The sequence below is a fragment of the Ruditapes philippinarum genome, unplaced genomic scaffold (assembly GCF_026571515.1).
Source record: "Ruditapes philippinarum isolate M1 unplaced genomic scaffold, ASM2657151v2 ctg697_1_1_1_1, whole genome shotgun sequence".
Classification (NCBI taxonomy): Eukaryota; Metazoa; Mollusca; class Bivalvia; order Venerida; family Veneridae; genus Ruditapes; species Ruditapes philippinarum.
In genome coordinates, this window is record NW_026859667.1 from 172,267 (window position 1) to 189,746 (window position 17,480).

Here is a 17,480-nt window from a genome sequence, read left to right on the forward strand (position 1 = left end):
GAGTAGTGTACTGTAGTAAATACTGTATCAGTGAGTCTTGTACTGTAGTAAATACTGTATCAGTGAGTAGTGTACTGTAGTAAATACTGTATCAGTGAGTAGTGTACTGTAGTAAATACTGTATCAGTGAGTAGTGTACTGTAGTAAATACTGTATCAGTGAGTAGTGTACTGTAGTAAATACTGTATCAGTGAGTAGTGTACTGTAGTAAATACTGTATCAGTGAGTCTTGTACTGTAGTAAATACTGTATCAGTGACTAGTGTACTGTAGTTAATACTGTATCAGTGAGTCTTTTACTGTAGTAAATACTGTATCAGTGAGTGGTGTACTGCAGTAAATACTGTATCAGTGTGTAGTGTACTGTAGTTAATACTGTATCAGTGAGTCTTGTACTGTAGTAAATACTGTATCAGTGAGTTGTGAACTGTAGTAAATACTGTATCAGTGAGTAGTGTACTGTAGTTAATACTCTATCAGTGAGTCTTTTACTATAGGTAGTAAATACTGTATCAGTGAGTAGTGTACTGTAGTTAATACTGTATCAGTGAGTAGAGTACTGTAGTAAATACTGTATCAGTGAGTTGTGAACTATAGTTAATACTCTATCAGTGAGTCTTTTACTATAGGTAGTTAATACTGTATCAGTGAGTAGTGTACTGTAGTAAATACTGTATCAGTGAGTAGTGTACTGTAGTAAATACTGTATCAGTGAGTGGTGTACTGTAGTAAATACTGTATCAGTGAGTTGTGTACTGTAGTAAATACTGTATCAGTGAGTTGTGTACTGTAGTAAATACTGTATCAGTGAGTTGTGTACTGTAGTAAATACTATATCAGTGAGTTGTGTACTGTAGTAAATACTATATCAGTGAGTTGTGTACTGTAGTAAATACTGTATCAGTGAGTTATGTTCTGTAGTAAATACTATATCAGTGAGTTGTGTACTGTAGTAAATACTGTATCAGTGAGTTATGTACTGTAGTAAATACTGTATCAGTGAGTGGTGTACTGCAGTAAATACTGTATCAGTGAGTAGTGTACTGTAGTTAATACTGTATCAGTGAGTTGTGTACTGTAGTAAATACTGTATCTGTGAGTTGTGTACTGTAGTAAATACTGTATCAGTGAGTTATGTACTGAAGTAAATACTGTATCAGTGAGTTGTGTACTGTAGTAAATACTGTATCAGTGAGTTATGTACTGAAGTAAATAATGTATCAGCGAGTTGTGTACTGTAGTAATTACAGTATTATTGAGTTATGTACTGTAGTAAATACTGTATCTGTGAATGATGTACTGTAGTAAATACTGTATCAGTGAATTGTGTACTGTAGTAAATACTGTATCAGTGAGTGGTGTACTGTAGTAAATACTGTATCAGTGAGTGGTGTACTGTAGTTAATACTGTATTAGTGAGTATCAAATTAATTAAAAGGATTTAAAACCTCAGCCACTTGCCTAGAAAGGACTTCATGTCTAACTTACCTGCATCTGTAAGAATGTCCACAGAAGAAAGGTATCTGTAACCATAGATTGACAGGGTCACAATCTTTATGGTTCTTCGCTACGCATTCATCAAATGTCTGAAAATTTAATACAATATCTTATATGTATGGTAAGTTTAAACTATTTTAACCTTTGTCCTGCTGGAACTGATAAGCCTTTGACAACTGTAAAGAGCAAGGCAAGTCTGTCCAACTGTATAATTTTGGTTTGGTTTTATGTTGCACCAACACAGTATAGGTCATATGACCACTTTCCAGCTTTACTGGTGGAGGAAGACCTCAGATGTCCTTCTGTGCATTTATAATTTCAGACATGAAACAGGCACCTAAGTAGAACCACCAACATTCTAAAAGTTAGCTGAATAGCTTTCTCACATAAAGTCCCTGTCAGAATTCGAAACCCACAGAGGTGAGGAGTAAGTGGTTTGAAGTCAATTACCTTAACCACTTGGCCACGTCTAATCAGGTCCTATCATGTTGACAGCTTAACATTAAAATTCCCTTAACCTTTGAATATCACAATATCAAATATCAAAATTAAACATTAACTTGAGATTGCATTATTCAAATATTATAAGAAACATAGCACAAAATTAATTTAATGCCATCAATTATCAAATGAAGAATTACATATTGTATAATATATTTTTACAAGTTAAATGTTGATGCTGCATATCAAAGACGCCGCCAAATGATGTGAACAGTCACAGGTAATGTACAAAATCTGAATTGAAAATCGTTCACTATTACAGTTGAATATCGGAAGCACTTATTAATTTTTTCTCCATGTTCTTGGTATGTGTCTGAAAGTCTGAAATGTTTGTCTGTTGCAACAAAGATTACTACGTCTGGTCGAAGCAAAATAAATTGGATAACAAGAAAAATTGAAATGATTGGTAAACTTAAAATGAATTCAAGACAATATGTGCCGAGAATATGTCCATTTAAATATTGGTGCGAATTGCATAATGTTCGTTCGAATGAATTTGAGGACGAACTGCCTCTTATCAAACAAATAGCAAAATTATGTCTGTAATATCAAATAATAGTTATAAATAAATTGATATTTCTTAGTTACGTTTTGTTTTCTTATTTATAAAAGAATAAACTATTTGATTAAACTAAAGATTGCATAATTTTATTCGCCTAGAATCTAGGTATAGGACCACTAAATGTAGTAAAACATCAAGGTGAAAGAGAACAATCGTCAGTCACAGAATCCTTCAAAATAACTTATTGCAAACATTTGTGATACATATAAAATAAGCGTACTTTTTTCAATCAGTTGATCTGTTTTATAACTGAAATGTTAATTATTTTCATGAATTACATGTCGAAAACACGTTTTGCCTGTTTTGCAAAAAATATTTCCGCTGTGTCTGTATCGTCAATAAAATGTCCGTTGCGTATTTTAATGATACCTCTTGTTCCCTGCCCGAATTTGGTTCCTGTCATTAGACTAGAACAATCGACTATAGACTTGGTCATTGGCACGTTATTTATTAGGTAGATAAAATTTGATAATTATAAAAAGAATATGATATTCAAACATGACACTATCACTTCAGTCAAACGTTATTTTTAATCCCTTAAAGCTCTGTGACATGTTGTACATCAGAAAAGCTATTTTTATAAGAAAATTTGAAAACAATAAAAGGAATGTGATTTTGTTAAACCAAGACAAAAATGCACCAAATCACGCGCCGGCAAGATATTTGATGTTACATTGACTGTGTTAAGGTTGTCATGGCAACTTTTAGTCTATACAAGTGAAGTTGCATGCACTATTCAAGGGTTAGATGGGACATCTTTATGTGTAGCAAACTTCCTTATGGAAAATCTTAAATCGTCTTTATGTTGGATTAAAGCATAAAGCAATATTATATAACAATCTGTTTTTACAGCTAAGCACCAACATAACTTAGATAATCTCCCACCAATAATTAGACAATATACCATCTGATTTCCCATTTTTCTCCGTTTAAGATGAGGTCTGAAGTTGTCACCATATCGTACAAAATAATAATAGGACAATAGTCTGTCTAGAGGTTTTCTGATGATGTTGATATAGACAGGTCTTCTCTCATTAAATCCCAGTCTGAAAATATACAAAATTAGAATACATTAGTATGTTTCTTTCTTTTTCTTTTTTTGTGTCAGGTTTTTTTTAAGTAAATCCACAACAGAATGACTGTCAGTGTCATAATAAAAATATTGAGGCAACATTTTAGCTTACCCGGTAAAGGAAATGTCAAGTTCCTCTCTGTGTATTAGTTTGGGCACGGGTAGGCAGCTCCGAGTAGAACCATGCACTATCCTTCCATAGAATAAACTGGATAACTTTCCAATTTTACTTAATTTAATTAATTAGAAATTCATAGGTGTAAATTCAAAATGTTAGGAAACCTTAGAAAACCCTCAATTTACAATTATTTTTAATTGGCTTTATAAAAAGAGTGCTTAATCAAGAGTATAAAAAACCTTAAAGTTAAATAACTTCGGCCAATGTCTGGATACCCTAACCTATGGAAATTTCAAATTTTGAGGTTCTCAAAAATTATACATGTGTGTCATTATAAATATTCAATTTGAAACCTTATACATAGCATTAAAATTTAGCTACAGATAACTTATTAAATCGATATTATAAACTTCAGTAATTTTATATTCGAAATAATTTAAAGTCATTATAAATTTGGATGTTGACTAGCTTACAACTACAGGCAGAGCCATAAATTCTTTACAGTAATTGTTTTTTTTTAAGTCTGAAACTGAATCCCACTAGTTTTTTTTCTACATCATGCTTAATAAATTTAAACACACTTCCAGTAACCACATCTCTGATCATGATGTATAAATCAGATTAAAACAGGCTTTTGTAATGTGTAATTTCTTAAAAATATTTTTGCTCGTAAATTTTCCCATCATTTCTCCAATATCTTGATTAAACACTGACTAGAGGAGTTCCTCCAGAAACTACAACATTTTTATTACAAATCAGGAAATGTTACAGAATTGGATTATTTAATTATGTACGGCAAGATGGCAAGAAAGTTCTACAATAAAATCACATCAAGTTTTATGCCCTTAAATTGATTGTCTTTTCTGAATTTAAACAAACTTTTGGAAGGAAAATTTCAATATTTCATATGTTACATTGCATGGTTCATGAAAAATACAATACTGAAATAGTGTCGTATGAGAAAATATAGTAGTGTTCAACCCAGTATAAAAGGGTGGTTTGTGAAACAGGTTTGCTTGTATCACAGGTTTGACTGTAAACATTTCAAACAAGTTCAGTGTATATATGCCATTAGATTTTAATGACATTTAGTGTAATAATGAAATACATATAATAACATGAATATATTTCATAACAATTATTATAATATAACTCTATTACATTAAGTATTTCACCCAATCTGAATATTAGAAGGAACAAGACTATCTCAATCACTCTACAAAACCCCTGAATAAATAAATATACATGTAGTACATTACAAGTAAGTCTTTTCAAACTGTACAACGACCCTTCAAAACTTTCTATTTCAAAAGTTGCAAACACCAAAATCATCACATCAAATCAAAAACTACTAGTCAATAAATTTAACCAGTTAACACTTAGATCATGAAACATGTAAATTTCCATGAAACACGTAAATTTCCCCATATAAAAGCAGTCAATTAGATATATTCCCATAAAAAAAGGACAAAAAAAGACAAGTAGGAAAGTTTCCAGTCCAGATAATATTATGCATAAATAAAAGCATTTATCACCCTGGGATTAGTCCAATCATTTCTCAAAAGATGAAAAACGCTAGAATGTCAGAATTTATGTGAAAATTACATCCTCGAGGAACCATCACTCTAGATTAGAACTGATTTCCTCATCCCAAATAGGATTTGGGTGCTATGAGTGTCCTGGCAATATGTTATTACTCGAGGGACGCCATTTTAATATTCATCATAAAATGTTGTCGGAAACCAAATACGGGAGTAACAGTCTCTGAGAAACGTTAAACTGAGGGGAAAAAAAACAATTTCCATATTGACAGTGTAAACCATAAAACCTTACTCTATGTCAAGACTCTTCCTTATTTGTAAATCAAATAAAAGATCAGCAATACACTTATACCTTATGGGGATTTAGAAGTGTGATTAGTAGTCATCCACTTGCATAGAAATTGTAAAGGTGGATTAATCCATTTCAGAGGTGACACCTATAGTTGTACAATCTATTATATTCAGTACAGTAACTGAGTTTATCACACACCCGTGCCGATTTTGCGACTCCGTAAATATGGTATTGCACGGCCGTGCATATATTTTGACGTGACGTCATTAGCGTTATACAAACATAGTGTAAAGACGCGCTAAATGTTAACGTTATACTATAGGCGCGTCAATGAAAAATGACTCTTATTTCACTTTAACGGTCTTCATTTTGGGTATGTAATAAATAGAATATCAAATCCGTGTAAGGTTATTACTGAATTTATTGCACTCGTTGAATAAAATAATATTATGCTCGCCAGAGGATCGCATAATATGATTTTATTCAACCCGTGCAATAAATTCAGTATTGAACTTACACTCATTCAATATCCTCTATGTCAACAATGTTACAATGTGTGATTTACATCTCTATTACTTCCTAATCTAACCTAAACCAATCTGACCCTAAATCTAAAACACTTATTGAATTGACACCTTTTAAACCCTTCCCCCCTACCCCCTCCTCTCACACTTCTACTTCCTCATACCATTCTGTTTTACAAAGCCATTTTTGCGACGGACGCGCCCTCAGGCGCGTTCAGAGCTAAGTCATCTACACATAGGATTTCGTTGGCTACACTCGCGCAATGTGTCCTAAACCAATTAACAGCCCAAGAAATAGTACATGAATTTGATCCTTCAAAACTCCCATACTTTGTCTGGATATCTTAATGTCTTCCATATTTAGCCTTTTCAATTTCAAATTAAGTTATCCAAGTTAAAATATGAACGTATATTATTGATAAAAACGTTGTAGTCCCGTAGTATTTATTGCGCAATATGCAAATTACTGCTGAAACGATTTACCGCTGTCGAAAAAGTAGGACAGCAAATTATACTTCAATAAAGGTGTAACCTCTGAGTTCCAAGACATTATTAGTAGGAAATAAATATTTCTACATTATACAAAACATTATTATTAACAAATCAAAAGTTTTTTCGTGACTCTAGGATAAATCGCGCATTAATAAAAGAAGAACTATTTTCGTGACTCATACCGCGGGTTTAGCTGAATATTCAGCAGTTATTAATATATTAGATACAGTACAATGGCTAGTATAAATATCTATTTTTGAAAATGCATGTAAGACACTTTACCGCCATGTAGTCTTTCATGGTAAGGAAGTTATAATATCAGTTCTACTTCCTATTCTTGTGGTTTGTTTACATATTTTACTAGGTCATGATATGAGTTAACCTTCGCTATTCTAAAAATAGATTCTGCTTCACCTGTTCTGATTTTTGGACAGGCGATTAGGAAGTACACATTAAACATGTAATTAATAAACCAGCGGATTGTAATGCAATACTTTTAGAAATGCTATAAAATTGTAAGAAGCAAACAAGTTGAAAATGGAATTTAGTGTGAAGTTGAAAAGGACAACTAAACACTGTAGTGCTTAAGTGACATTTAAATTAAAATAAAAACGATGTGCTCTGGCCTCTACATCTTTACCTTGTAAATAAAAAAAATCTAAGAAATACACTATTAATTGCTGATGATTTTAACCAATTTTTTTTAATGAGACATATCCAAGAGAAATAAAAATACAAATGACTTATATTTTATTGTCTGTACTGGGGTCCTACATATTTACCGGACAATCAGTTTACCGGACAAAAGCTATTACTGCTGAATAGTGCTTTCCGTTTTGCTTCGATTCAAAAATCATACATTCTGAATTGAACACACACTTTCTATTTCAAATAAATAACAACAAAACCTCTCTCAAGTAAATATTGTTGATTCAGTTCTTTATCTACTAACATGCCCTTTTGTTTACTAGTTATTTCATGACCTGGTCATGCGGGGGAATAATCTGTTCTGCGCAGGCCCAAATATTGAGACCCTTAATGTTTTTTTAGATAGATTTTACTTTTAATTCTTTTCAACGTTACCTCAAAAGACAATCGTAACATATTTCAATGATAAAAAGTTATTTTAAATTTAGTCTAAACAGTATCTCTTTGTTGTCTTTTACAAAGAAATGCAAATTAAAAAAAAACATACAAGGAAACGGGTTACGCCCATGGGAGGAAACTTTACATGAAATGTAAATAAAATAGATTTTATGGCTTTTGTAACATGCTACATGATGACCGAAAGGAAACTGCATGACAAAGAACAGAATTCCATTTGAATATTAAAATGTTTTATACGTTTAAGGATCATAAAGGATCAATACGTTAATTGAGTTAAAAGTGTTAATTTCAATTACACCCTATATATTGGCCTCTTCATAACAGGCATGGCTGTCGTGTCTATTTCTAGTGACATACTGGGTTTTTCAAATATCTTAACCTTGCCATTTAATAGTGGTAGTTTCCTTGCTGGTTATTTAAGAATTAATTTTAATTCACGACTTCAAAACATTTTGAAACACAATGTCCGGTAAATTGAGTTGTTTACACGATTTTTTTCCTCTTATAATGCCCTTCTTTAAAGACACATTTCTACGGTCAAATGTTTAATTTCATATTTGATAAAGGAATGTTTACGTGCAATAAAACCCCAAAATTATTTGGGTAAAATTCCATTCTTTTGTATTATTTTAAATAAAAGTTACAGATAAAAAACTTCATATTTTGTCCGGTAATATGTAGGACCCCAGTATGCCCACTATGATATAACTCGAAGCAATTCTAAATAGCATTATCAAATGTATAATGTATTATGTTTGAAGTTTATTTGCCTGGATTTATTCTAGAAATATTTCGTTGATAGTTTTTTTTCTATTTACATATCATTTCTTAGAATAAATCGATAAGGACACTGATTTACAAGTTTGACCAGAGTTTTTAGGCATAAATTTCATTCTGTATTTAAGTGCTTGAAAGTAGAAAATCTGAATTATATCAATTTGGGACACAAAATATATTGCTCTACAAATCTCGAACTTGTATGGAACAAATTTTCTCTGTTATATATTTTGTGTTTTGTTTTTGTTTTGTTTTGTTTTTCTAAAAGAAGCCTTAATTAATGTCTCTCCGGTTGCATGTCCGTCGCATTCAGTGCTGCAGCACTTTGATTAGACATTATATACATGTTGCAGGTACTCCTGGAACACAGAAATAAATATTCTGCATGCACATCTTCTACAAGATCTAATCTATAAAATCAATCTAAATTGAATCAAATCATCCTAATGATCACACTGCAGGATCTAAATGTCAAGATAAAGTCACTTCTGTTTTAGTCTACAACCCAGAATGCCTGCCTTCTGTAACTGAGAATTCTGCCCAATGTTCATGAAATGTTCACTATAATTGAATATAAATCATTTCACTGTGATATTACATATGAATATAGGTGTTTGAACAATGCCACGAAAAATAATGAATCTATAAATAATATATGTGACCACATGTAATAATGTATCTCTATAGGCTATAGATTCACTGCATAATTATAGTAGTAATATTGCCATACAGAACTTAAATAATAAAGACAATTCTAAGAATTTTACTATCAGGAAGAGATTTCAAGAAAACTCTAATATTTGTACATTACAAAACCTTGTATTAAGAGACTAGAAATTTCTTATGTATATGATTTATACATGTATCTTGCAAATGTAACAATAATATTGCCAAGAAACTGGAAAATTTAGTATATTAATCATATAATGGAAAAGGAATTTTAAAATTCAAATAAATTTTTATAAAGATTTAGGTTAATTTGGATAAATTAATTATCAGCCAAGTCAGGCACTGAAATATAGTTATAATCCTTTTCATACTTGAATTTGAAAAAAAATCTTCCACATAGAAAAATTTAGTTAACAGCTAGCAAAAAGACTGGAAAATATGTAATTCCTCAAATAACTAATAGATAAATTCAGCAGCGGAAAGTGAGATATAAAGTTATTCTTGTATATCAGGAAAAAAAATCTTTGATTTTACAGGAAATTTTATAATGAGGAAGTATTTACAGACAGATGGTTATTATCATAGTGTCAAATTTTACTGCAGAAGTCAGCTTGAAGATATCACAAGTTAAATAACTCTTTCTCATTGGCAAATTTAACGCATATGTTTAAAGATCCTGTATGTTTTGTGATTGATATTGTTACTGTATGTATCATACACTTGCAAAGTATTATATATGTATATAATTATGCAAATAAAATAATTTTCAAACATCCAAGAATATGTAAAATGTGTACTGCAAATATTTGTGCACATTATATTTAATGAATAAGTTACATGCATTCATTTCTTATTGGAAAATTTGACTTGGAATTTATAGAAAATAAATTTCTAATTACCTCCCTTTATTTACGCAAAATGTTAAATTGGGTAATATCTTTATAAAAAATGCTTATTTGAACTTACAAGATTGACAAATCTTAATTTGAGCGTCATATTTATGAAATAAAACCATGAAAAAAATGTGTTACAGGATCTTTAAACAATAATAATGACATGAAACAATTGTGTAGTTTGGTTTGGTTAAAAATAAAACTTAATTAAAAATTAACAGTATTTCACTCAGAATATACAATCAACAGGCATTTTGTAAGTGTTATTTCATTAAAATGTGTAATTTTGTATAAATGCTTATAATGACCTATTTGTCCACAAATTTTGTTTTACTTTAAGTCACATCACCAAAACTCGAGCAACTGCACTACTAGTGGAGGAAGACTTCAGGTTCCCCATCATGCATTATTTCAGGCACAAACTGCACTGAGGCATCTGAGTTACACAACCACTGATGACTACCATAAACTTATAGCTGAATAAGCTTCCTCACATGAAGAAACCAAAAATCTCTGGAGGGATTTGAACCCACAGCTGTGAGGGGCAAGTGATTTGAAGTCAAAAACCATAACAATATGGGCACATAGTCCCCTTGTGCACAAGTAACTGACAAATCCATAATAAACATTTTTAGTGACACCTATAAGTATTAACAGTAGTTGGTAGTAAAACAGGGCATTATAGGCTGGTCACTTTAAATTTGCTTGACTATATGCTCCAGTAACTGGCCTTTGTCACTGACCTGCATTTATGACCCTGAATTAAGAATCCTAAATTACAGTAGACAATTTTAAATGCAGAAGGAGGGTGTTATATATCTTAATTTACATAATGAGTAACAAACATATTTATTGTACATCTGTAGGGAAAATAATGTCATTTCAGTTATATCATGATGAAAAATGACTGAGCTAACAGTTAGAATACGTCAACTTGATATTATACAGTTATATTAACTCCAAAAAATCATCAACATATGTATATCATGTGTGATATGTCAGTTTCTTAAAAATCATTTTTTAAATTGTATATTGAATAAAAATTATATTTTAATATGTCTTAAGATTATGAGACTGAAGATGACTTTTACAAATATAGAGACATAAACAATTAATTAAGCATAACAAATCACAGCAATTACTTACTATTTACTTAATTACTCACAATATTATTAATATTAATTGTTCACATGCATAAATTGAGCAGCAATCACTCTACTATGAATACTATATCAATTCTGTGATTTCCTAATATTGTATGTGTTTAAAAACTCTTGTAAAACACAAATGTATTACTAATGGTATAAGGCTTTAAGGAAGGTCACAAAAAATCAAATACTTTCAAAGCTTTCTTCAGCAACAATCTATCAATTCCAAGACAGCCAGGCTTGACATTAAATAAATTGTCTCATTTCCACAGAATTAAGTCAGCACATTTTATGACCAATTTAAAATACAAGAGCCTTAATGGTACAAACTTCAAATCATTACAATAGAAAACAATGACAATGCTTTATAACTGGTATAATATCTGAATAATTGCTACATTTATAAATTTGGTGTTTCTTTGTTGTTTTTTATTCCAATGTCTCAAAACTAAGGGTCCTATATTAATTATATAATTTACAGATCTTCTTCTAAATATTACAGCTCTTCAGTACAGACATCTTGGCAACACACCAAATTATAAACATTATATGAAATTTCTGACAATAATCAGGCGATGCTTTGATTTAGTATATAACTCAACATAAAGCAAAGGCAATGAACTGCCCTATAATGCTATCATGCAAAATACCAGTACTGATCCACCAGTCTTTATCTAACCCAGCTTATTTGTGTGGTCAGACAAGAACATAAGTCAGTACATCTGTGTGGTCAGGCAAGAACATAATCCAGGCCATCTGTGTGGTCAGAGAAGAACATAAGCCAGTACATCTGTGTTGTCTGACAAGAACATAATCCAGGACATCTGTGTGGTCAGAGAAGAACATAAGCCAGTACATCTGTGTTGTCTGACAAGAACATAAGCCAGTACATCTGTGTGGTCAGACAAGAACATAAGCCAGGACATCTGTGTTGTCAGACAAGAACATAAGCCAGTACATATGCGTGGTCAGACAAGAACATAAGCCAGTACATATGTGTGGTCTGACAAGAACATAAGCCAGTACATCTGTGTTGTCTGACAAGAACATAAGCCAGTACATATGTATGGTCAGACAAGAACATAAGCCAGGACATCTGTGTGGTCAGACAAGAACATAAGCCAGGACATCTGTGTTGTCAGACAAGAACATAAGCCAGGACATCTGTGTGGTAAGACAAGAACATTTATAAGCCAGTACAACTGTGAGGTCAGACAAGAACATAAGCCAGTACATATGTGTGGTCAGACAAGAACATAAGCCAGGACATCTGTGTGGTCAGACAAGAACATAAGCCAGGACATCTGTGTGGTCAGACAAGAACATAAGCCATGACATCTGTGTGGTCAGAGAAGAACATAAGCCAGTACAACTATGAGGTCAGACAAGAACATAAGCCAGTACATATGTGTGGTCAGACAAGTACATAAGCCAGGACATCTGTGTGGTCAGACAAGAACAATAAGCCAGGACATATGTTGTGGTCAGACAAGAACATAAGCCAGGCCATCTGTGTGGTCAGAGAAGAACATAAGCCAGTACAATTGTGAGGTCTAACAAGAACATAAGCCAGTACAACTGTGAGGTCAGACAAGAACATAAGCCAGTACATATGTGTGGTCAGACAAGAACATAAGCCAGGACATCTGTGTGGTCAGACAAGAACATAATCCAGGACATCTGTGTGGTCAGAGAAGAACATTAAGCCAGTACATCTGTGTTGTCTGACAAGAACATAAGCCAGTACATATGTGTGGTCAGACAAGAACATAAGCCAGGACATCTGTGTGGTCTGACAAGAACATAAGCCAGGACATCTGTGTGGTCAGACAAGAACATTAGCCAGGACATCTGTGTAGTCAGAGAAGAACATAAGCCAGTACAACTGTGAGGTCAGACAAGAACATAAGCCAGGACATCTGTGTGGTCAGACAAGAACATAAGCCAGTACATCTGTGAGGTCAGACAAGAACATAAGCCAGTACAGACGGTGTGGTCAGACAAGAAAATAAGCAGGACATCTGTGTGGTCAGAGAAGAACATAAGCCAGGGACATCTGTGTGGTCAGAGAAGAACATAAGCCAGTATATCTGTGTTGTCAATACAAGAACATAAGCCAGTAATCTGTGTTGTCAGACAAGAACATAAACCAGTACAACTGTGTGGTCTGACAAGGACATAAAGCCAGTACATCTGTGTGGTCTGACAAGAACATAAGCCAGTACATCTGTGAGGTCTGACAAGAACATAAGCCAGTAAAACTGTGAGGTCAGACAAGAACATAAGCTAGTTCATCTGTGAGGTCAGAACAAGAACAAAAGCCAGTACATCTGTGTGGTCTGACAAGAACATAAGCCAGTAACAACTGTGAGGTCAGACAAGAACATAAGCCAGGACATCTGTGTGGTCTAACAAGAACATAAGCCAGTAACAACTATGATGTCTGACAAGAACATAAGCCAGTACATCTGTGAGGTCTGACAAGAACATAAGCCAGTAAAACTGTGAGGTCAGACAAGAACATAAGCTAGTACATCTGTGAGGTCAGACAAGAACATAAGCCAGTACAACTGTGAGGTCAGACAAGAACATAAGCCAGTACATCTGTGTGGTCTGACAAGAACATTAGCCAGTACATCTGTGAGGTCTGACAAGAACATAAGCCAGTACATCTGTGAGGTCTGACAAGAACATTAGCCAGTACATCTGTGAGGTCTGACAAGAACATAAGCCAGTACATATGTGTGGTCAGACAAGAATATAAGCTAGTACATCTGTGAGGTCAGACAAGAATATAAGCTAGTACATCTGTGAGGTCTGACAAGAATATAAGCCAGGACATTTGTGTGGTCAGACAAGAACATAAGCCAGGACATTAAGAACATAAGCCAGTACATCTGTGTGGTCAGACAAGAACATAAGCCAGCACATCTGTGTGGTCAGACAAGAACATAAGCCAGGACATCTGTGAGGTCAGACAAGAACATAAGCAAGTACATCTGTGTTGTCAGACAAGAACATAAGCCAGTACATCTGTGTTGTCATACAAGAACATAAGCCAGTACATCTGTGTGGTCAGACAAGAACATAAGCCAGTACAACTGTGAGGTCAGACAAGAACATAAGCCAGTACATCTGTGTGGTCAGACAAGATTATAAGCCAGTACATCTGTGTGGTCAGACAAGAACATTAGCCAGTACATCTGTGAGGTCAGACAAGAACATAAGCCAGTACATCTGTGAGGTCTGACAAGAACATAAGCCAGTACATCTGTGAGGTCAGACAAGTACATAAGCCAGTACATGTGTGAGGTCTCACAAGAACATAAGCTAGTACATCTGTGAGGTCTGACAAGAACATAAGCCAGTACATCTGTGAGGTCTGACAAGAACATAAGCCAGTACATCTGTGAGGTCAAGACAAGTACATAAGCCAGTAAAACTGTGAGGTCTGACAAGAACATAAGCTAGTACATCTGTGAGGTCTGACAAAAACATAAGCCAGTACATCTGTGAGGTCAGACAAGTACATAAGCCAGTAAAACTGTGAGGTCAGACAAGAACATAAGCCAGGACATCTGTGAGGTCTGACAAGAACATAAGCCAGTACATCTGTGAGGTCAGACAAGAACATTAGCCAGTACATCTGTGAGGTCTGACAAGAACATAAGCCAGTACAACTGTGAGGTCTGACAAGAACATAAGCCAGTAAAACTGTGAGGTCAGACAAGAACATAAGCCAGTACAACTGTGAGGTCTGACAGGGACATAAGCCAGTACAACTGTGAGGTCTGACAAGAACATAAGCCAGTACAACTGTGAGGTCTGACAAGAACATAAGCCAGTACAACTGTGTGGTCAGACAAGAACATAAGCCAGTACATCTGTGTGGTCTGACAAGAACATAAGCCAGTACATCTGTGAGGTCAGACAAGAACATTAGTCAGTACATCTGTGTGGTCAGACAAGAACATAAGCCAGTACATCTGTGTGGTCAGACAAGAACATTAGCCAGTACATCTGTGAGGTCAGACAAGAACATAAGCCAGTACATCTGTGAGGTCAGACAAGAACATTAGCCAGTACATCTGTGAGGTCTGACAAGAATATAAGCCAGTACAAATGAATTTAAACCATAAGTCTAGCAATATCAGATGCTCTGACTTTCTTATAGTCTATTTAATCCCTCTGAAATATCAAAGAGCAAGTTTATTTTATCAATTGACCACTGTTAGAGATAGACAAAAACTTACATTTATTTAACCTATATAGAAAGGAAACCATGCATTTTCTATATTTACTATGGTAAAAAAATATGTAAATAAAAAGACTGTGTTTTTGTTGATGCATGCATTTTTCAGATTACAATCTTGCAATAACATCATATAAAAGGATAAAGAGTGTAATTAAAGCCAAAGTACTGGAATTAAAACCAAAGTGCTGGAATTAAAACCTTAGCAACTGGAATTAAAAACCTTTGCTGGAAGTCTTTTGCCTCATTAAATGAATTGATCATGTAGATCAAAGGAAGCTGTTTAAATATGACAATATTGACACAGATCACAGTAATTACAGTTTTATTTCTTTTATTACTTTTTGTCCTAATTTCCCCTGTACCATATAAAGCATCAAAAGAATTTTTTGCCTAATTGTACTGTTAAAACTTCACTTTAATACAACAATAGAAATTGTCTGATGATAAAAACCTTCAATGATAAGAATATCATGATTAGCTCTCAGCTGGACTCATTGACAAAAATAAGCTTTGATAGCTTTTACATTTTGTTTTCAGACAATTAACTCCAGGATAACAAATACAGTATTAAACCAAAAACAGTATTAAACACAGTATAAAACCAAATACAGTATTAAACCAAGTACAGTATTAAACCTGCAAATACAGTATTAAACCTGCAAATACAGTATAAAACCAAAATACAGTATTAAAACAAATACAGTATAAAACCAATTACAGTATTAAACACAGTATTAAACCAAAAACAGTATTAAACACAGTATAAAACCAAGTACAGTATTAAACCTGCAAATACAGTATTAAACCTGCAAATACAGTATAAAACCAAAATACAGTATTAAAACAAATACAGTATAAAACCAATTACAGTATTAAAATAAATACAGTATAAAACCAATTACAGTATTAAAACAAATACAGTATTAAACCAAATACATACAGTATTAAAACAAATACAGTATCAAACCAAATACAGTATTAAAACAAATACAGTATCAAACCAAATACAGTATCAAACCAAATACAGTATTAAACCAAATACAGTATTAAAACAAATACAGTATACAACTGATGTCTTGTTGATAGTAGGTACATGTATGAGTAAGGGAGACAACTGTTTGCTCTTCTACTAGGATTATACATCAGAAATTTTTCTTAAACTTTAAGCCTGCTAGAGGTAAGACTTGAGTGTACTACCCATGCATCCAGTGCAGAGTGACTGCGGTCACCAAGTTCAGCTGGCATGTCAGCATCGTTTGCTATTCAGTCAGTATATATATATTTTAAAAAAAATGTATATAGTATTCTAGTTTGGTCTATTATTACAACATGACCTCTGAATTTAAGAAAGGATATTAACAAAAGTGTCAATAAAACATGTTTCTTCTTTGCATAATCTACTGCATAACTTAATACAGTAGCCAATATAAATAGGAAAGATAATGTTATTCAACATTGTCTTGTGTCACAACAGTAATGTTCGGAAAAATCCCTGGATCTGGTAATTGCTTGAGTAATGTATTTCAGTATTTTTGTTAATGTGTAGGCTGGTATAGCCTTAAATTTTATTTCAAGCTATTTTTCAAATTGATATACTGGTCATCCTATTATAATTAGAGCTGTCATCGTTATCGACAATATCGATGTATCGTTGATATTTTTTTGTCGATCAATAATCGATGCACATTTTAAAAAATCGATACTTTTGACTTATAAATTAAATGTCTAGAAATTATACAATTCACCCAAAATATATGCATAAACTATTATTTATATCTAATTTTATGCTTTTGTTATATAGTAGAATTATTTCATAGCAATGGTGACAAAAAATATTGTCTAGAAAAAATCATGCAGTGGACAAGACACTGTACAGAACATGTTTTTGACTGAAATCATTGAAACAGGTATGAAAGTGAATGACAGACAAGTGAGTATAGGATATTATCGATATATCGGTGTATCGTTGATTTTAGTTACTTGATATCGATATATCGTTGATATGCTTTGCACTGAATCAATGACAGCTCTAA

At 33.1% G+C, this 17,480-nt stretch overlaps 1 protein-coding gene across 1 annotated transcript in view; it reads right to left on the bottom strand.

Annotated features, from left to right (window-relative positions):
* LOC132757455 (heparan sulfate 2-O-sulfotransferase 1-like) overlaps nt 1–17,480 on the bottom strand; it is a 48,334-nt gene that overhangs the window by 5,061 nt on the left and 25,793 nt on the right. The window contains exons 5-6 of the mRNA XM_060748735.1: nt 3,464–3,605; nt 1,488–1,585 (exon numbers count right to left, since the gene is read on the bottom strand). Coding sequence (XP_060604718.1) covers nt 1,488–1,585; nt 3,464–3,605 — 240 coding nt within the window. The remainder of the gene's footprint in view (nt 1–1,487; nt 1,586–3,463; nt 3,606–17,480) is intronic.